This window comes from Hesperophylax consimilis, chromosome 26, assembly GCF_061612785.1.
Source record: "Hesperophylax consimilis isolate HC1 chromosome 26, BYU_Hcon_1.0, whole genome shotgun sequence".
NCBI lineage: Eukaryota > Metazoa > Arthropoda > Insecta > Trichoptera > Limnephilidae > Hesperophylax > Hesperophylax consimilis.
In genome coordinates, this window is record NC_142861.1 from 413,316 (window position 1) to 436,095 (window position 22,780).

At 36.0% G+C, this 22,780-nt stretch overlaps 1 protein-coding gene across 1 annotated transcript; it reads left to right on the top strand.

Moving 5' to 3' along the window:
- On the top strand, positions 1-22,197 carry LOC149410927 (putative citrate synthase 2, mitochondrial). Its single transcript, XM_089647477.1, has 10 exons — positions 1-350; positions 1,120-1,275; positions 11,921-12,028; positions 13,122-13,243; positions 13,770-13,926; positions 15,576-15,775; positions 16,786-16,918; positions 18,258-18,403; positions 21,007-21,169; positions 21,955-22,197. Exons 1-10 carry the CDS (start codon positions 306-308, stop codon positions 22,111-22,113), a joined length of 1,389 nt encoding a protein of 462 aa, XP_089503603.1. The 5' UTR covers positions 1-305; the 3' UTR covers positions 22,114-22,197.
- The last annotated feature ends 583 nt before the right edge of the window (positions 22,198-22,780 follow it).

A 22,780-nucleotide genomic window follows, 5' to 3' on the forward strand; every position in this document is an offset into this window, starting at 1 on the left:
TTGAAGATGTTTTGAAGTGTCTGGTAAAATATTTCGCTGAGAAAGTGGGAAATATCCTGCAGCTATCTAGAGCGAAATATTACTGCTGACTGTTTATAAATGCACACGCGAGGTCTGATCGTTTGCGCCGATCAAAGCGTCTGTGTCACACGTTTTAAGTGAGAAGAAATAATAATACACTGTCGCTAGACAGAAGTTGCCAGAGGACATTCAAACATTTCGAACGCATGTCATTGCGAAAGTTCAATGCAAGGAGACAGTTTGTGGGATTTCGCGCGGCATAGTTATATTTAAATAGTGCTAAAATGTTTGTTTTACCGAGCAGGCTTATTATTTCATCGGCAAAATTGGTAAGCATACTATTGTTTCAACGTATTTTAATATCGGATGTCCGGTTTATTAGTTTCCAGTATGATTCCATCCATATTTCTGCATTACAGTATTATAAATTAATATAAAGCCACGTAATAGAAGCCACCACAGTGCTACGCTGCCACAACATTTGACTTCCAGCAGTTAAAGCATCATCATTGAGAATTTAATTAATCCAAAGATCTTTTTATGTGAATACCGCTCAAGAGTCCCAACCTTCTAGGGCCTGTGAAAAAACTATTTACGTTGGAGGAGATGGAAAAACATGCGCAAACTAGGTTATTAGTTTGGTTTATTTAAATAATTTATGCATATTAAATTGAAGCAGAACCTTTTGGCTAACGCAACATCATACTAACAAGATCCAAACATGGCTTTAAAACACTGAAAGTTATGAACATTGATTGAAAAAATAGGACTCTAAAGCATTTTTTACCATAAATAGTTGTTTCTTGTAGTAATTAAGTTGAATCCAAGTGTTATTTAAATCATTCAAGCGTATTAAGAAGTGGGGGAAGAAGGGAAACTTTACCTTGATTCCTCACTACTAACAAGAGCCCTGACGTTTCCCTCAGGACCTATGTCATCTTTGGGGATGCTGTGCGAAGGTTCACTACTTTTTTTAATATAATACTAATGTTTACATAAAAAGGTATACTAGTGAACACATATTCATCATAAAGAAAAGGTTCTCAGTTTTTAAATTGCGTTTTGAAATTGACATAAAATGTTGTTTTCCCATTTTAGAAAGTGGCGCCAGCTGTTTCTTCCCTGGCCCACTACAGTACCAACACCAGCCTGAAGGCCATCCTTGCCCAGAAGATACCCGAGCAGCAGGAAATAGTCCAGAAGTTGAGGAAAGACCACGGATCTAAGAGTGTCGGGGAAGTCACCGTCAATATGGTAAATATATCAACACACTGTTCCCCACTGTAGAAGATGTAATGCCTCAAATCTCTTTCTCGGCAAATACTCCTTGCTTCATATAAACTCATACACATCCGCCTCTAGTATTTCATTTACTTGATCACGCCACGTTTCCTGAGACGTCACTGATTCCTTTGTCCATCTACTTTCTCAGCATATATTCTGACACTCGAGTTATCTCGCATGGGGCTGACAGATTACGGTATAGGTATCATGGCTTGGCCTCTTTCAGCATATCGCTCGCCAAGCAATCCCAATGGGAATGTATGGCGAGCGATATGCTGAAATAGGTCAAGCCATGGGAATATAGAGCAGTCTGTCGCAGGTTTAATACTACTACCCAGGTTTGAGGTTCGTCTTGTGTTATATATTTTTTACCATTATTTAGATATTTCAAAGATCTTTCATATTTCATGATGGAAATGACGTTGCTAGCTTAAAATAGTTGCGTTTATCTAGAAATTCCAGACAAAAAAATCTGTGCAAATTTCAAAGCCAGAGCTCACCTTTTGACTGTTTTTGCTTAGATAAATATCTTTATCTACAGAAACAAGTTATCTACAGAAACAGTAAAGTGTCTGAAAGAAATTTATCACATGGCTAAATTTAATTTGATTGATTCCCATACTTTCTGATTCAGTGAATTCAATGTCAAAGTTCTTAGTCCCGAGGCAACTGAATTGTAATTTATCAATTTAATAAGGAAATGAGATGACTTGGATACTTTGTAAGTGTCTGTAGAGTGACTCATTTACTATGATTCAATGGCTTCCTCCAGACTAAGCCTCACAACGCGCCGCGTCATTCCCAACTAACAAAACGAAAACAGCTTTCGCCCAGTGACAGTAGTTCTCTTATATTGCTCCCAAAATGTTCTAATAATCTTTATTCCATAAGCGTTCATAATTGGTTATTTATAAAGGGAAGGAGTTATTTATAATTATCTGAATGTTTGTTCTTAAAGTCAGATTCATTTATTGACAAATCACCGTAAGTGGGATGGTCACGTCGCCTCCTGCTCTCTGCGCATTTGGTTTGTTCCCCTTTCATTAGCTCGTCTATTAATTGTAATGCATATGAAAGGATGTATAAATTGATTTGTCACCAACATTATATTCGTCATGCTACTCTAATGCATGTGCAATTACTTGTCGTGTGGAATCATGGAATCTTTATCATCAATACAGCTAGTGTGTTTCTAACAGATGAAAAGGCCCAAACACACCATTATAGTCACAACAATTGATTCCAATTGATTTCCACTTTGCCCTTTTGACTGCATCTAATTGCTAGTTGACAGCGGCTAGGTGCGTTGTACCGTTCACCCAGGATGTAGCCATTGGTTCATGAATATGTAAATTTTGGTAGGCTCGGTTAAATACATTTAACCCTTAAATGCATACTGTTGCAAAACTGCAACATACCGTTCAAACCACCTTTAACTCTTTGGTGTATACTTAATGCATGCCGTTTTAGAATTATCAAGTTCACGGTAATATATTTTATCGAGTGGCATCACCTTTTTTTTCTTTCGCGAATGACAAATGTCACTTTTTCTTTAACAAAGTGAAGATTCTCGAAAATAGGTTGGAGGTTAGAATTACAGTTTTGTTTTGCTGTTATTATTTTGATTTTCTTAGGTAAGTAGATACAATAATACAATACTTATATGTAATAACTCGTATTTTTCCGGTACACTTATTAGTTTTGAGAAATTTTTTTAGGTTTTTTATTTTTTTTCATATGTAAATTATTCATATTAATTTTTATTAAATACATGGTGTTGTAAACCTGCAACAATTTTTTTTTAAATCAAATATCATTAAAAAATTACAAAAAAAAAAATTCTTTATATTTCCTTGCATATGCATGTAAATATCTACAAAATATATTTTTTTCCAGAAAAATAAATAAATCATGCATTTAAGGGTTAAAGAATGTAATAATTATTTTCAGAACTTATTTTAATTTCATTCTAATGTAAACTTACAGTATTTTGTAAACTCCCCATAGCCCATGATGGAAATGATGTTGCCAGCTGAAAGCAGCTGTGTTGACTTGAAATTAAAAAATTACTGTCATTATCAAAATTGGGGTGACATCCAGTCAACTCATCAAAATGACAATTCAATACACCTATAAAAAGTACTATAAAGTTATGAAAAGTGATGATAAAAGTGGTTAGATAGGTTACATACGTAACTATTTAACCTAGTTTTTTTTCATAACTTTATAGCACTTTTTATAGGTGTGTTGAATTGTCATAGTTACATATCGACTGGTTCCGGGCTACTTGTATTAACCGACATTTTTTAAACTTTACACAAGAGCAACTTAAAGTTTCGATTTTTAGAAAAAAAAATATAACTTTGGCAAATCGCATTATTTTTTTAAAAAGAAGGATATCACTGTTTTTATAACATATTCCCCATATTCGGATTCATTTTTTTTCTAATATTCCTATTTTTAACGAAGATAAATGTCGCTTAATACAAAATGACCTATATTTTACTTTTTTTTGTTCCAGGCTAAATGACTTAACCGCCTATGATTATTGTTTCTTATTCTAGGCTAAATGACTAAGCCGCCTAGGTTTATTATTTCTTGTTCCAAGCTAAATGACTTAACCGCCTAGGCATGCAAATAATGGCTCTAAGCTAAATTCTTTAATCAAAGAGTTGGTCATATTTCAAACCTAAGCTAATTGATTTAAATACCATATCTTAAACTTATTAATGTATGGCTAATTAGTTTATGCGACTGATACTTTTTTAATAAATTGTTTGTAATCATATTTGAAAAATGAAGTTTGTAGAAATTGGCGGTTAAAACATTGATAAATTAAAAGGTACCTACATACATAGGGTGTACCTATCTTGTTAATAATAATGAAATGAGAAATAAAACACACATTATAAATTGTTCAATGATAAGTTTTTTTATTTAAAACGACAATCACCTAGGAACAGCAGTAACTTTTTAGCTTACCAAGGTAACAACTAAAGTTTTTATCACAATTTTATAGGAATCAGAAGTTAAACAGTCTTTTTATCACATAGCCTACAGTCTTATTACCTGAAATAATTATTCTCATTATTTTTCATTTCTAAACTTTAACATTTAAGTATTTAAGAACTGTACCTACTTTTTAAAAAACATAAGAAAAATCTCTTCAATTACAAAAAAAGGTTCTATAGAAGCAAACGAAAATAATTTCTTTTAAAAATAATCACAATAAAAATGAAAATATTTACGAGCGTTTCTTTGGTTTTCATGTCTTTACTTATTTTCTTCTATATTTTTTTCTAACTTTCTCAGTAATCAAATGAAAAACATCTCTTGTTAAAAAGAAAGTTTAGAAGTTTTCTTATCTATTATAGATACTATCCCCAGTTTCTCTTCAATAACAAAAATAATTTTTATCTCCTATGACAAAAAAATAACATCTTAGTTAAAATTCAACCAATCTTTTCCTTCTTACTTTCTAATTTATTTTTCTTCTTCTTTATACTTAAACACTTGTTATTTTCCCATCAGACATAATGAAAATTGCTTAATTTGGCAGGTCTGTTTTGTCTTCAATATTAGTATCGATCAGTGTATCTTTGCCAGTATTGCTGGATGGTAGGTTGATATATTCTAAATTAAATATTCTTGGGATAGCGACCGACATAATCATTATCTACTGCAAGCTAAATGGTTGAAGTGACAACATCTAACATTTCATGTACAGAGCTAAATGTATGGATCGACACTGGGTATGAATTTGACAATGAGGCTAAATGTATTAAACGACATTCTTGTATATTTATAAGGTAAAGCTAATTGTATTAAGCGACACTGGATAAGATTTTAACTAAGAGGCTAATTGTATGAAGCGACATTTCTATATATTTATAAGGTCAGGCTAAATGCTTTAACGTACGTTGCCTGCAGTGGCGGCCGGTGGTCAAAATATGTGGGGGTTCACCGGATTACAACATTAAGTCATAAAATAAATTAAATAAAGGTACATACCTATTTATAAAGAAGTTCTATTCTCTGTTCATTTTGTTTAGCAAAGACCTCTATCAATGCTTAACACTGATAGTGCGTTCAGTCTGTCCTGGATCAACGTGTTAAAAGATTTTATTCTTTTTAACGTTGAGAAACATCTTTAGCTTTCAACTGAGGTCATTCCAAAGGTCATGAATGGTGCACAAAAGTTTTAGTAATTTCACAGTCTCGGGAAAGTCTTCTAATAAACAAGTACTATAAAAAAGTTGCAAAATTGATAAAGCGCCGTTAGCTTTTGAAAAATCGTCGCGGGCGTAAATTGCACAGAGTTTACCTTTTATGTACTGAACTTTATTTAGGAAGTCATACGTTTTAAGCGTCACATTGAAATCATGTTCTGGGAAATTTGACCTGTATCGATTTTTATTAAATAGCTCATTATGGTGTTTACCTTAGGCACGGTAGCCTGAATCCAATTGCATTCTGATGTCAACTTTTCCTAAAACCTTTAAGCTCAAAACTTTTTGTAAATGTAAATGATAAGAATTATGTTTTTTGATTTTTTCAGAAAGGTGAGTTACATCAGTAACACCGCTGATTGTCCAAACTGAATCAACATCGTAAATTAAACACGTAAAACAAAATAAACTATTCAATTGATCACATGCACAGAGCTACAAGCTTTGTTATACATTGTTTTGTCAAATGATCGAGTAAACTTCTTCGATCCAGATTTGCACTCTTGTTTTATTATCAGTTCAGGTTTTAGGTGGACCGGCATTTTTTATTATCACTTTGTTTTCAAAACTCGACCTATTATTCTTAATGTATTCCACATTCAAACTCATTCTTAATTTATACGTTGAACAAACACAAAAGTAATCATAAATTAGTATAACATGCAATTGATATGCCTTATTAATAATTGATATACAAGATCGATATAACCTGCAATTAAACTTCAAAACTTTCTCAGAGTAAGAAAAGTTTTAAATTCAAGAGACAATGCCTGGCAACGGCGAGTACTGACTGAACTGATAATGTAATCTGACCATCACTCATCTCTTAATGACAAGTTTTATCCTGTATGCTTGTATCGAAGAAGCGTAACATTCGCTGAAAAATAGCAGATGGTAAATTGAAACAACGATATCGACAATAATATCAAACATACGCGTTTTAGTTTAACTTTCTACTGAATAAACCGTTCCTTCTGATGTGGTGGTAAAACTCCGAACGCCGTTCTTGATATAGTATTATTTGCAAAGAATAGTATGTAATGGTATGGACCCACGCTTTCGACTGTTCCACAGAATATGCGACAAAGCAGTTAAATTTTGGATCGCAATCGAAAACGAACTGCTACGAACATAGGCACAAGTCAAAGTCGGTCTGCAAGTTAAGCGCGCTTAATAAGTAGGTACCTTTTGAATGAGATATTATAACCGAGCCGAGTTTCGTATTGTGATTAGCCATGTCGGAAATCTTGTTGGTTGTTCGGCGCTCGGGAGCACATATTAGCTGGCCGCCACTGGTTGCCTGTAAATTGTTGCTCCAGGAAAAAAAGTTTAAACGATTGTCTGGTATTTGGTAGTGAGCTTAAGTACACAGTTCCTAAATTTGTCAATATTTTGTGTCGCTTCATACATTGCAGTCCAAAATGGGCCCAAAAATGTGGTTGTATTAAGCGACAAAAAAGTGCTCCGATTGTCACAAAACACAGCTCAAACGACGCAGAAAAATTCGTTGATTCCAAATATATATAAAAGTCTATATCGCCCAGAGTGTCGCTTAAAACAATTAGCCCGGAACCCGTCATTATGTAACCTATTTAACCTAGTTTTTGTTTCATCACTTATCATAACTTTATAGCACTTTTTATAGATGTGTTGAATTGTCATAGTTACATATATGTATAGAGATGTGCAAAATGGGTACCCAAAACCATTTGAAATGCAAAATGGAAATGGGTCAAAACTTTTCAATTTGAAAATGCAAAATGCAAAATGGTTTTTAGAAAAGCATTTCAAATGCAAAGTGCAAAATACATATTTTCAAAATGCATTGAAAATGCAAAATGGTTTCTCAGGTCAAACAATTAAAATAATTATAGAATTTTTAAACAATTTTGTCATTTAATAATGGACATCAATGTAGAACAAACATATTACATGATGGTAAATCCAAAAACACCACAACTACAGATTATGAAACCACAAAAATTTGCACGGGACTAATGTTGCCAACGTAAAAACATAGAAACTGCTATCTAACATTTAATATTATAGCGTCATGGCCCCATGTTTAGTATTTGAATCAGTATTTTTTGTAATGGTATCACTCAATTAGCAACTTGACAACAATGTTGCCAATTCAGCTCCTTTAGAGCTAGATCTGGCTCTAAATCGACGTCGTCAGCTCCAAAAAAAGTCATTTAGCTTCTTAGCTCGTTTATCAGATTTTCAGCTCTTATTCACGTGAAATAATATTAAAAAAATATTATATTTGCAATAATATTCCAAAATAACGAGGACTTCCCAAAAAAAGAGATTCCCCGAACTCCTGCACAAGTAAACAGTTACTAAAAATAGCGCCGTTTACACGCACACTTCGGAGCGACCGAGTCCCGCGACACTTCAGGCCGCCGCGCAAGTCTTACAGTGAACTGCTCTGTAAACCTATCGATCTTTACTTTTCTGCGACTTTTAAGCACCTTAAGCAAAGACTACCGGAAAATTATGAAATTTTACGGAAAATAGATCAGTTATCAGTTTCGAACACTTTAAAACAGCTGAAAGAAAGCATCGCACCTCTGATGAACGGAATGGGCATTTCTGCAGACATCATTGCAAAATACGAAGTCCAATGGTTCAAGATCTCTCTAATACCCTGGAGAAGCACATCAAGCACAGTCAAGTTTTGGGCTGAGGTTCTAAAGTATCTTGATGCCGCTGATGAAAATCCTTTCCATGAAATCAGCTCTTTCGCAGTTTCGGTACTTGCTCTGCCGTGGTCAAACGGAGAAGTGGAACGAGTTTTTAGCCAGTTAAATATAGTCAAAAATAAAACTAGAAATAGACTTGGCAATGATATGGTTAATTCGATTTTAACAATTCGATCGGGGCTCAGGCGACACAACAAATTTTGCGATGATTATGAACTTCCCCCAGAAGTTCAAAAAAAAATTGGAACAATGGCTGTATATGAAAAAAATCCTGATGAAGCCGGTCCTAGCAGTTCGATGGTACAGGAACTGGAACCGGATGACTGCTTAGATTTTTTAGAGGACTAGTCGCTGCCTAACAAAAAAAAATATAAAAAAAAACAATAAAAATATCCTGAAGACTTCGATATTATCAAAAATAATTGTGTTTTGAAAATTATAAAAACAAACAAGTATAATGTTGAGTGTTTGTTATGAGTTGTTCAAAAGCAGCCAACAAGAAGGACAAAAGGTAAGTTTTTTTTTGTCAAAAATTCTGCAGTCCGCCCCCGAATTTTTCTTCTCTGAAATTCTCTAACAATCCCCCCCCCCATGCTTTATGTCACTTTCAAAATTTTAGCTCCTTTTTGGCTCTTTTTTGGGTTTCGCCTAGCTCTACTTTAAAATTCGAGTTGGCAACACTGCTTGACAAATGTAAATTATCTCTCATAGCGAGGTTGAGTACCGACTGATATTTGGGGCTTATGAAAAAAAGATGAGTGTAGATAGTAGGAAGAATGTTGCAAAAAAGCATTTAAAATGGAAAATGCATTGAGAAAAGCATTTAAAATGCAAAATGGTTTTTAGAAAAGCATTTAAAATGCAAAATGGAAAATACCCATTTTGCATTTCCATTTGAAATGGATTTATTTGAAATAAAGCACATCTCTGCATATGTAACCTATTTGACCTAGTTTTTGTTTCATCACTTTTCATAACTTTATAGCACTTTTTATAGATGTGTTGAATTGTCATAGTTACATATGTAACCTATTTAACCTAGTTTTTGTTTCATCACTTTTCATAACTTTTTATCACTTTTTATAGGTGTGTTGAATTGTCACAGTTACATATGTAACCTATTTGACCTAGTTTTTGTTTCATCACTTTTCATAACTTTATATCACTTTTTATAGGTGTGTTGAATTGTCACAGTTACATATGTAACCTATTTGACCTAGTTTTTGTTTCATCACTTTTCATAACTTTATATCACTTTTTATAGGTGTGTTGAATTGTCACAGTTACATATGTAACCTATTTGACCTAGTTTTTGTTTCATCACTTTTCATAACTTTATATCACTTTTTATAGGTGTGTTGAATTGTCACAGTTACATATGTAACCTATTTGACCTAGTTTTTGTTTCATCACTTTTCATAACTTTATATCACTTTTTATAGGTGTGTTGAATTGTCACAGTTACATATGTAACCTATTTGACCTAGTTTTTGTATCATCACTTTTCATAACTTTATAGCACTTTTTATATGTGTGTTGAATAGTCAAGTTATCGTGGAACCCAAAATTGGAACTGATGTTTTTTGAGATTTGAAAGTATCCTGTGATTTTTCACAGGTCTGCGCAAGTATGTCCACTCGAGCAATTGGTTATATTTACCATACACATTGATATGGAAACACATGAACTGCTTACGTATGGTTTAAAGCCAATGAATCCACCTAGATTTTGCTGCTCATCCCATATTTTTAAATATGGCGCAATATGACAATAGATATTGACAAAACGTTTTTGCAAACTTGCCATAATTTGCCTAAAATCGCTCGAGTAGATATTATATCTTTCCTGATCATAAAGTATTATAAAATGTTAATATGACTCTTGCATTATGTACCTACGTAGATTATATCATAACCAGAATAATTGTTTGTAAAATATGTGTGATAACTTCTGTCCCTCTAATCAAAGAAAAGCCTTGATTAAACGTATTGTGTTAATCAGACTTGTAATGTCAAGTTCAACTAAAGGTGATCTGAAAGTAATGCACTGAATAAATTATATTTTCACCATTCACTGGATAACTGAAACCTCTGCCATAGGTCACCCCAAGTTATTATTATTATTATCCTGGTGTAAACCACCATTCAGAATCAAAATGTTGTTTTAAATGGCTTTAGCTATGTTTATTGACCATATCTAAATATCCAGATACTCCCAACCTTCCCCCCTTTCCTTTATCCCCTGTCCCACTTTCTCCAGCCTCACAAAGTCACTGTCTCTGTGCAGTTTGTTATTTTCTGCTTACATTATCATTTTTATCCCAAAGCTACGATCCTTTAATGTTTTGTGATAATTTCATTAATGTTTTAATAATTCTGCATTACTTTTGATGCTGCAACTGGGGTTTCTAGATAACTTAAATAAAGTTAACTACAATATTTATAGTTAGGTCCGTGTGTTGATTAAATACCCAGTTGTCATAATAATAAATGTGATAAAACTATGCTTGATGAAATTATATGTCTTATGAAGATTTGTAAGGAATGTAAACTTTTAAAGCGCCTTTGAGGTGATATTTTCACAAAAACTGTGCTACAGAAATTTTCCAATCATTATTGTTAAACTTCATCAGTTAGATAAAGAAACAATGCTTAGATGTTTTCAAAGAGGTGTTACTCTCCTGGAATATGCTTTCCAGATATGAGTCCATATTTTACTAAACACATAGATCTAATGCAGAGAGTACAGCGACGATTTACAAAAATACTAAGAGCTTTGAAGAGACCGACAATATGAAGATAGACTCGAGGAACTGAGATTACCAACGTTCTAAGAAAGGGGACACTTTTTAATATTTTATCTGGTCATTATAGTTGCCCTGGCATCCAACAAATCTCCGTGGACACTAATCCTATAAAACACTGCCTTGCAAATAGAGTAGTAGATTGATGCATGGAACAAACTTCCACAACATGTACTAATGTAAACCCATGTAAAGCTCTATTGGATTCTTATTTGGAGAGAAGAAAGGATTAACTTACTTTTAAATTAAAACATCTCAATCACTGTTAATCTTATTGTGAAATCAGATATGAGCACATCAGCAGAATGCTGCCTGCAAGTGTGAATACTGCACGAGAGTCCCAACTGCTCCCAACCGTCTGGAGCCGATGAGACTATGGCATCCCCAATTTTGGTATGTTGTGAGGCTGGAGGTAGTGGGGAGAAGAGGAAGATGGAGGAGTGCCTGGCTATCAGAGCTGGTCACAAAACATTGCTAAAGCCATTTAAATTCTGAATGGTGGTCTTACACCAGGGCGATACTGATACTATCTAGTAATAATAATAATAATTAAAGATGAGCTGGGTTGTCAGTTTGCATTCTCATATATGTACGAGTGTTGATGAAGCAAAGATTTTTATCCAGGATAGTTGAGTGGCTGCACTTTCTAAAAATAATCAGTTAAATACCATTGTCTAATTGAAAACTGATAAATCAACATTTTTTTCATAAATCATTTTATATTGTTTTTGACCAAAACACTGACAACATTTTATCATCAGTGTTTTATTTTAGAGATTTAAATGTCGACGATGTGATTGTTTTTTAGGTGATAAAATTTTTTTCATTGTTTTCCTGGTAATAAGAATTGTTTTTAACGTAATATTTGAATAATTTAGATATATGGCGGCATGCGCGGCATCAAGGCTCTCATCTGCGACACTTCTGTATTGGACAACGAGGACGGCATTCACTTCCGGGGGCTCACCATACCAGAGTGCCAAAAGGTAGATTACCACCTTACTATCAATTCATCTCTTACACTTTACCACACCTAGAACGGGGTAATTACTCTACATTGGTATCCAGATATCTGCTGTGATGATTTATAACAAAACTATGAAAATATGATTTAAGATTTTCACGGCCAAAAGTATTTTTGTTATTTGTTTTTGGGGTGTTATGCCGTGTTGCGCTAACTCCTTCTTTAGCCAACGTTTCGGACAACATTGCAGTGTCCATCATCAGGGCAGATGTGTTATTTATATAACACATATTATTTATATAACAAATAACACATCTGCCCTGATGATGGACACTGCAATGTTGTCCGAAACGTTGGCTAAAGAAGGAGTTAGCGCAACACGGCATAACACCCCAAAAACAAATAACAAAAAAACAAAACTATGAAGTTTACTTCTGTAAAGTTACAGATTTGGAGAAAGTGATGCTTTATGCAGGATTCTCGAAATGTACAAATAAGATTAGGCGGCCTGGTTGCGACAAATACTCTCGTATCAAAATCCTCGCGAGACAAAGTAGCCAAAATTCAACACTCTGTACAAGCAAAAACATACTAACTTTTGTGGTAGATTCACTCGAACTGATGTATTTTGTACAAAATCAGCAACATCGGCGATTGCGTTCAGCCACTGGCCGTGTGTGTGTCAACAGGGATCTCGCCAATTGCAGCACTCATTAGTACTGTAGAACTCAGTGGCCAGGCCGCGTACTGCGTGCCTAGCCCAAAAATTAGCAATTACATTAGAAGAACACTGTTCGTGAAGACTGCCGATTTTCCATTGGTGAAATTTCTGCGATGTTTCCGTAACTCCACAGATCTCTCTTAGGGGGAGGGAATGAATGCAGCACCATACTGTGAGACCATATAAAAGCTCAAGAGAGCAATTCAAAACAAACACAGGGGAATCATTTAATCGACGTGGAGGTGAAACAAGAGCTTGAGATCTGCGGACACTGCCGTTCCGGATGCCATTGTTAATTGATTGCTCCAACGCACTGCTGATCTTCGTCTGCTTCTCCTGCCTTCCACTTTGCCAGTGACAATTCTCCAGTTTCATATATTGCTTTATATTCCAGGCGCTGCCTCCCGCCCCGGGGGGCACGGAGCCCCTTCCCGAGGGAGTCTTCTGGCTTCTCATCACAGGAGATGTACCCACCCCCGCACAAGTCAAGCAAATCTCGGAGGACTGGGCTGAAAGGTGATGCTTCTACTTTGTTGTTTATACTGACACAGTCTTTAAGTATTTAATAATTGTATAGCACTAACTTAGTAAGTAACCAGCAAACCCATCCTCAGATTTCCGCTCCCTGCAATTCAGAGGCAGTGGTATGCCCCCGCTTACTTTTTGACCATTAGTCGTCAGACATTACCTGTGATGTTTTTAAGTCAATTTTCATCAACTCCACACAGGAGGCCCTGAGGAAATTATTTTCCCTCGTGCATGTCGTGCAAGGGTTTTTTCTAAGTCTCCAAACGCCGCCTGTGCATGTTGACTTTCGCACAAAATTAGCTACAATGTTTATCGTTATGGAGACAAGCTTATCCCGAAAATTATCAGATTTAGTCTACGTGAACTGACACAATTCGTTGGCGATCTGCAGTCATACTCAGGAATGTGAACAAATAATCAATATTTCTATGTAAATTAGTCAATCTTGGGCTTTTACGCTTGATATAGATATTTTTGAATATCTCAATAAGTAATAGGAGTTGCTTGTTTACAGGGCACACCTTCCCAACCATGTGGTGACCTTGCTGAAGAACCTGCCCGCGGGCCTCCACCCCATGGCCCAGTTCTCGTGCGCAGTGACCGCCCTCAGCGGCGAGAGCAAGTTCGCTAAGGCCTATACTGCCGGCGTCGTCAAGAAGGACTATTGGGAGGTGAGCCAAAAAACTCTCTTATAATGTTTTAAAATTGACTGAATAACCAACAATGTATATGAATACCTAGTACGGAGATATGGAAACCTCGGTTACATGATGAAATTACGCAAATTACACCAACTGGAAGTATACACTTCTAAACAACCTAACCTAACTTTTCGTTTTTTACCAATATGAAATTTATTTAGCACACTTTTAACTCTCCCGCACATCTCCCAAGCAAGAGTTATTTGCAATTTATTAAGCACACTTTTAACTCTCCCGCACATCTCCCAAACAAGAGTTATGTGCAATTTATTTAGCACATTTTTAACTCGCCCGCACATCTTCCAAACAAGAGTTATGTGCAATTTATTTAGCACACTTTTAACTCTCCCAAACAAGAATTATGTGCAATTTATTTAGCACACTTTTAACTCTCCCGCACATCTCCCAAACAAGAGTTATGTGCAATTTATTTAGCACACTTTTAACTCTCCCGCACATCTCCCAAACAAGAGTTATGTGCAATTTATTTAGCACACTTTTAACTCTCCCGCACATCTCCCAAGCAAGAGCTATTTGCAATTTATTAAGCACACTTTTAACTCTCCCGCACATCTCCCAAACAAGAGTTATGTGCAATTTATTTAGCACACTTTTAACTCTCCCGCACATCTCCCAAACAAGAGTTATGTGCAATTTATTTAGCACACTTTTAACTCTCCCGCACATCTCCCAAACAAGAGTTATGTGCAATTTATTTAGAACACTTAACTCTCCCGCACATCTCCCAAACGAGAGTTATGTGCCATTTTTTAATTTAAAATACAAACATGTAATATGTTTGATTTATAAATACAGATACTTCGAGGCTAATTACGAAAAAGGGTATTTTTTTTTAACAAAACTGCCCTTTTCTCGTTGTCTCTCGTGGCGCCATTATAGTATGTAAGGAGTTTAAAAAAATTACATTAATTGAAGTACGAATTAAACTTAAATAACATAATTTGATTCAACTAATCCAAACAAAACAGAATAGAAATATAATAAACTTCGGAAAATGACATAATACACATATAACACCAAACAGAAAGATAATTACGAAACATAAATTAAAAAATTAACATAACACGAATATCATTAGAATAAGAAAGATAATTTCAAATGCAATATATATACAAGTTATTTTATTTAGAACATCCATGCAATGGTTACCAGCTATTATTATTATTTTTAGAACAATACTGTCCATCTCAGTTGAGAAATTAAATTCTCGTGTTTAGGATGGGAAGTAGTCCCATTACAGTTTTAAGTGTATAATATGAATATAATAATAGTGTTGTTATTTTTTTTACATAGCATAAATAATGTTACTACATATTTAAGGTATTAATTAAATTCCGACGGAATTACTCTCTGTATAAAATTTACACCTGTGTAATTTCATCCTGACCCTGGAAACTCCAATGTCTTGATCACATTATGACGAGGAACAATTGCAATATTACTCCAGTTTTAATCCAGGGGAACATTGATTAAAGACACGAAAACGCCACACTTTATTGGTTGGAAACTTATCACATAATCCAAATAACTTACTAACCCAAATTTTGTATATATTTTAGCTTTAATTTAGTGATAAAGCTATAATGACCTGGTTGCAGTTCGTATTTGAAGACGTGATGGATCTCATAGCCAAGTTGCCCGTCATCGCAGCCAGCATCTACCGGCACACATACAAGGACCTGAACAGCATAGCCGCCATCTCCCCCAAGAAGGACTGGGCAGCAAACTTCACCAACATGCTAGGCTTCTCCGACCCTGACTTCACGGAGCTGATGCGTCTCTACCTCACCATACACAGGTATAAACAATAATACACTTAGCAGTAGGTTCCACTCGAGCGATAACGTATTTTAAAAAAAATGCCTTAACCACTCAGAACATTAGAACGTCAAAAGACGTAAATATGATAATAGCGGTCAAGACATTAGAACGTCTTTTCACGTAAAGGCGCGAGATTTTCCAAAAATTGATTTATTTCCATCACTAGTATACGGATTGCCATGATTTAAAAAACAGAGTATCGATAATGAATAACGCTACGCGTCTCTATTCAAGAATATCTATGGAACGTAGAGGTGCATTATCTAAGCCGATTGAAACTGTCGAGATGTTCGTTAATAATTTATTGCGTTTCTAAATAATTTATTAAAAATATTTTAGTTTGGACGGTTAATATTTTGAGGTGACTAATAGTTTTTAAATATATTTCTTCAATATATAAAGTGTTATTCCTTTATGCTACTCAGAAAAAAGTACATTTTTCAAGGCTTTGAAATAATGGTAAGCGATTTTTACATATTTTTGACGTTTTCATAAAATGTATATTTAGAAACGCAAATATTTACGTATAATAACACAATGCGATAGTGGATTTCATAATCTTTCCAAAACATTTTTTAGAATGAGGCTACGTTTCCCAAAACGTGAGTTATGAAGATTTTAGTAAAACTCGTAAATAACACAAAAATTATCACGTTTTGACAGTTCTCAAAGGGACACATAATAAATAAAATTCTATGTCTGAGCGGTTAAGCGATTGACAAACAAATCCTCTATCAATTCAAAATTACCTCACACATTCCTTTGACTCTCCGCTGCAAACGTATGCAGCTATTCTGAATAACCAACACTTTGCCCATCAGTTAAGTGCACTTAACTTTGCCCTTATGATTGCTTAATCATCTATTTGCTAGTTGGGGGTGGCTCGGTGCATTGTGCGGCTCAGTCTGTAGCCATTGACTTGGTTTTCCCTGGAATAGAGTGTGTACGTATACTTTACTGTTGTTTGTACTAAACGTTTGTTGACAGTGACCACGAGGGTGGCAACGTGTCGGCCCACACGGTCCACCTGGTGGGCTCGGCCCTCAGCGACCCCTACCTGTCCTTCGCCGCCGGTCTCAACGGGTTGGCGGGACCGCTGCACGGATTGGCCAATCAGGAGGTAAATGTATTCACTTCTTGCTCCAGATTCAAGGATCTTACCGCACTGCCATTGGGCTTATCTCTTATGCCATACTCTTTATGATGACTTTCGTGGTCGAGAGGTGAGGCTCTCGACTAACGATCTGAAGGTGGCGGGTTCAAATGCTGGCATGCGTAAGTTATTTTTATTTAATTAATTTGTGCTACACATTTCACAATCAATTCACTAAAAATAAAATATAGTAGCATATAGTATACAGGGTGTCCGGAAACTCGTAGTACAAGCGGGAAACTGGTGAATCTACATCACATTTGGAGTCGATTTTGTAGTATATATTTTTTTGATTTGAGCTTTCGTTATCGAGTAAATCGAGTTAGAAGTTGATTTTTTTTTTTTTTTAATCAAATTCTTATAAATTATTACTGGAGATCAAAGTACCCAACTAATTAAAACTATTTGAAAGTAAACCAAATGAAGAAACTCGGATTTGAAGCATTATTTTGAAATCACCCTTCATTTAATCCGGTGTAATCATAAAATATTTCTGCTCTGCAGGGTTAAAACATCTGTTGTTCAACCCTAAACACCAGAAAAATCTTTAACCCTAAAATAGCCGAAAAATATTTTTTTCTGGTTTTTTTTTTTTTTTGTGAAAATGCTCAAATCAAAAAACTTTATGTTTATTTGGGTTCCGCATGTGGTGTAGATTCTCCAGTTTCCCGCTTGTACTACGAGTTTCCGGACACCGTGTATAGTAGGCCTCAGCACGGGTAAGCCACCCAGTGAGGCCAACATTACTGGATTGTACCATGAAATGTAAAATATTGTACAAAAGAAAAATTAAAAAAATATTTGCAGCACATTCCAGAGTGGTAGATAGTCTCAGTATCGCCCTGGTAAAAGACCATCATTTAAAATTTAAGCATTTCTTGAAATGGCTACCGTGTTTGGTGACCAGATCTGATTAGCCAGGTACTTCCCCACTTTCTTCTTACCCATCTCCTTCCCCTTCCTGTACACTTCAGCCTCACGACATACCCAATATTGGGGACTGGCTCCGGTTAGCAGGGATCAGTTGGGACCAGTGGCGGCTCGTGACTTGGGTGTAGTAGAGTGCTAATGTTATAAGAAATGGCATTTTTTTTTTTCGAAAATTCGTTTGTTTGAAGATTTTCAGGAAATTCCAGTTTGGCCGTGCGCCCACGGATTTCCTGAAAATCTTCAAACATTTTTTGTAATATTAGCACTCTACTAACCCAAAAATCACAGGCCGTCACTGGTTGGGACTCTTGTGCAGTATTAACATAGTTTTTATCACCATTTATTTGTTGTTGCATATTCTCCTTTAATTGTCCAGGTGTTGGTTTGGCTGATGAAGTCGCAGAAGGAGCTGGGAGAGAACCCCACAGAGGAGCAGCTCAAGGAGTTCATCTGGAAGACGCTCAAGTCGGGTCAGGTGGTCCCTGGATATGGACACGCCGTGCTGAGGACTACGGACCCAAGGTAGGCTGTCCTTATTATCTATATGACTTTCATTAGTCTTTCTTAGCGTCTCCAAGTCTTGTTTTTATGCTGGCTTGGTGCTTGAATGAAACAAACATAAGAAAATTGAAGTAATATTATGGGCTGATTGTATTATAATTAGAGATGGCAAAATTTCGTTTTAACTAAAAACGCGAAAAAATATTTATGTTTCGAAAATAGGGCATTTATAAGTTTTCTTTGCGTTTCAAGGCATTTGAAAGTGTTTCCAGTGATTTCTATTTCGCGAATTAACGCGAAAAACGTGATTTTGGCCGTATTTCAGCTAAATTATTCTATTTAGCGAAATAGGCGCGAATTTCCCGAAAATACCGGGTATTAAAATAATATGTGAGAATTTCAAAAAAAAATTTATAATTTTGTTACTATTTTATGTGTAAATATTTAATATTTTTGTACTGTAGGCTAAAATTACTTTTTGACATTACACAAATTGTGCGAAATAAATTACGCCTATTGATGTTAATCGCAATCTGCATTTGTTGTATTTTTGTTCGACCCGTACTTAGAGTTTCCTTCTTTATTAATTTAATATTAAAATTAATTATTTATTATAATCTTTCACATGGAAATACTTGCAAATGAAGGTTAAACATATATTTTACCAAAAATACTTAAAATATGCGCTAAAAACATTCAGGAAATACATTTTTTTCTATTTTGCTACAAAACGCTAAATTATGCCTCAAAATGCTATAAAACGCGAAATTTCCAATTATTAATGCTAAAAAATCTGAAAATTAATGCTAAATTTTGCCATCTCTAATTATAATTAAAAACAGATGAATAAAGAGACAAATTATATTTATTTAATGAAAAAGTTTTACCTTACAATAAAACTTATATTATGTACTTAGCTTTATTTAAAACCTATAAAGTGAGATAAACATTACCATTTTGCAGCCAAATCGACGTTTCTTACCAATTTTGTGTGTAATTCTTAGTTTAAATCTCCCGCCAATGTCACCTGCTAGTCCCAAATGCATCCGTCAAAGAGACAAATTATATTTATTTAACAACAAATAAATCATTGAAATTTCCGAGCCTACACTGTCCAATTCTGACGGACTAACGGACTTACATCCAATTTGCCAAAGAAGTAAAGAATAAGGTTAAGAAGTACCTGGCAGCACTGATCCCCGGTTCACGTGTGTGGAACTCGACGGACACGAGTGGAACACCCGTTCACAGTTGTTGTTGGCTTCATGAGAATGGGTCGATTCGGTGGTCGGTAGTTCCCCTGCCTTTCCACTGTTGAGTTAGGGGCGCTCTTGGGAGGCGTCACATTAAAAATATGACATTGGCTTTACGAGGGTGGTCTGAAAAGTTTCCCACCTAACAATGAAGTGAGATTTTTATTTATTTTTCTCTACACACTTCTCCCAGCGATGCTGCCATCTCTCTAACCCGTCTAAATTGTACTCGGCATTTTTCTCTGCATAATAATTGTTCACAAAGGTGATTGCCTTCTCATTTGACGAAAATCTCTGTCCTCCGAGCGCAGTTTTTAGATTGGGGAACAAAAAGAAGTCGCTTGGGGCTAGATCTGGTGAGTAAGGCGGACGGTCAAGCAGTATAAACCGTAATCTGTGGATTTTTGCCATGGCAACCGCTGAGGTGTGAGACGGCACGTGAGAAGTGGTGAAACAGGATTTTATTTTTCTGCAAATGTGGCCGTTTTTCCGCAATTTCTACCTTCAGCTTCTTTTCCCTTTTTGAAGATAATCAATTAAGATAACTCCATGACTATCCCAAAAAACAGTCGCCATCACTTTCCCAGCCGAGAAAACCGTTTTTGCTTTTTTTGGAGCCGGTTCCCCCTTTACAGTCCACTGTTTTGACTGTATTTTGGTTACGGGCGTATAATGGTGTATCCAAGTTTCATCTACAGTAATTAATCGGCGCCAAAACTCGGATTTATTGCGCCTAAACTGCGCCAACAGAGCGTTGGAAATGTTCATTCGAACACGTTTTTAGTCTAACGTGAGCAAACGCTGCACCCAATGCGCAGAGAGCTTTCTCGTGTCTAAATCTTGATTTAAATAGTGACAGACACGTTCTTTGGACATTTTCATAACCTCTGCTATCACTCTTTTAATTCGGCGGTCATCTAACACTATTTAGTGAAGTTTAGCAATGTTATCGTCAGTAGTTGCAGTTGTAGGACGTCCCGAACCTTCATCGTCTCCCAAGCTCTTACGGCCACGTTTAAATCAGCTGCCCAAAATTTCACTGTGGTAAATGATGGTGCATAGTCCCCATACACAGAGTCCAACTCATTTTTGATTTACGTAGGCGTATTGCGTTCAAAAACAAAAAATTAATAACAGCTCGATACTCAATTTTTTCCATTTTCACAAAAACACACATCGACTCACTCAAATGACTGTCAACTAAAAACCGCTCATCCAAAATGGCCGAAACTTTGTTGAGTAACTGTCAAAAGATGCACAACTACATTCACTAGCTTTTATTGACGAGTACCGCCATCTTTGCGTTGAAGTTGGAAACTTTTCAGACCACCCTTGTATAAAGCAGAAATGATGGATGTTTCATTGTTGCAGATACATCTGCCAGCGGGAGTTTGCCCTGAATCACCTGCCGGAGGACAAGCTGTTCAAGCTGGTGTCCAGCATGTTCAAGGTGGTGCCGGCCGTTCTCAAGGAGCACGGCAAGGTCCAAAACCCCTGGCCCAATGTGGACGCACATTCCGGAGTCTTGTTGCGGGTTCGTACACATACTAACTATTGTGATGTCATATGCTTGAAAATCCTACCGAGCTCATAACTCTTCAAATCACAAGTGTTAATTGCCACAGGGGTCCCATCTTTGCTAAAATACCTTCTGAACTATACAAATCTTGGTTTATTTCCCACTAAGCATTTTAACATCATGAAATGTGATGTTTGACAGCTATTTATCCTTGGAATTTTTCAGATTGAGATATATTCATTAAACAGTCGAACGATGGCTATCTGTATTTAGGTCTCATCACTCAAGACCTTGAGCGATGTCTGCCTAAATTTAGGTGGACTATTTTATCCAATTCATTTCAATTTGTTTTTAAATTTCCGCAGTCAACTCAATTATAAAACATAAAAATATGGGATAAATGATGAAATTTAGGTGGATTCATTGGCTTTGAACCACAGTAAGCGGTTTACATGTTTACATATTAATATTCGGAGGTAAGATTTTTTGAATGAGCGCGGCCAAATTCAAAACCGAATGCCCAGAAATCTCCATCACTCGAGGCATTTATTTTGTAAATATCCTAAGACAGCATACTTATTATTTGTTCCGTATTTCTCAATATTCATTAAAAGAGAAAGGTGTTTGAAACTTGTACAAGCCAGGTACAGTCTGTTCTCTGGTGTTGTCTGGAATGAAGGGGAGTGTGCTGTGGTAATCCACCAATGAACGTAAACGAACTGCTAATAAACCATGCCCTTTCTGCCATGAAATCTTTTAATTGCGGTCTAGCTATTATGAAGCTATTTATTTGTTTGCAGCACTATGGTCTGACGGAGATGAACTACTACACAGTGTTATTTGGGGTGTCGCGGGCTCTGGGAGTGCTGGCGCAGCTGGTCTGGTCGCGCGCCCTCGGCTTCCCCATCGAACGACCCAAGTCACTCACCACCAAGGCCCTCCAGCAGATGTTCAAATAAACACAATCATGCTGTCCAGTCAAACCTCAAATATTCTAATAGTTATTGTTGAAATTGTTTTAAAATAGTACCGTGTCTCTAAAGCCGGGAATACACATACCTGTAGCTGGCACACTTTTTTTTTATTTTTTTTTTATAGTAAATACCTCACAAGAGTCACAACTGCTCCCGTCTGGAGCCAGTGAGACTATGGCATCCCCAATTGGGATGTTCAGCTCCTATATCATTATCCCCAGCTCCTTGCACATGCCAGCTACTATCATGTGTATACGCTAACTTGCATGCCTGTACCTGCCTTGCCAGTAGATTGCACAACATTTGATTTACTGGCATGCAAGTTGAGGGAGGGGACGAGGGGGGCTATGAAACCGGCATGTGTGAACGTCGTGACAAGTACGGGCATGCCAGTAGCTGACCTGTTGTTCGCCGCGGCCTTTTCTCTCATTAAATTAGCCACACATTGTACTGCCAATTGCAATACGATGATATTTAATTCACTTCGAATGTTTTCCATTGCCAAAAAGCTTGAGACTACTCAGTCTCAGAGTGATTTGAGACACGTACTGTCTAGTGACTGGCATGTGTATACGTCTTGCAAATACAGGCATGCAAGGACGCAACTGGCATGCAAGTTTAACTTGCATGTGTATTCTCATTGCGCCAGTAG

Coding starts and splice junctions, on each gene's coding strand:
- LOC149410927 (XM_089647477.1), top strand. CDS start 306: ATGTTTGTTTTACCGAGCAGGCTTATTATTTCATCGGCAAAATTG. Junction 1,276..11,920: donor GGGAAGTCACCGTCAATATG/GTAAATATATCA, acceptor TGAATAATTTAG/ATATATGGCGGCATGCGCGG. Junction 13,244..13,769: donor TCGGAGGACTGGGCTGAAAG/GTGATGCTTCTA, acceptor GCTTGTTTACAG/GGCACACCTTCCCAACCATG.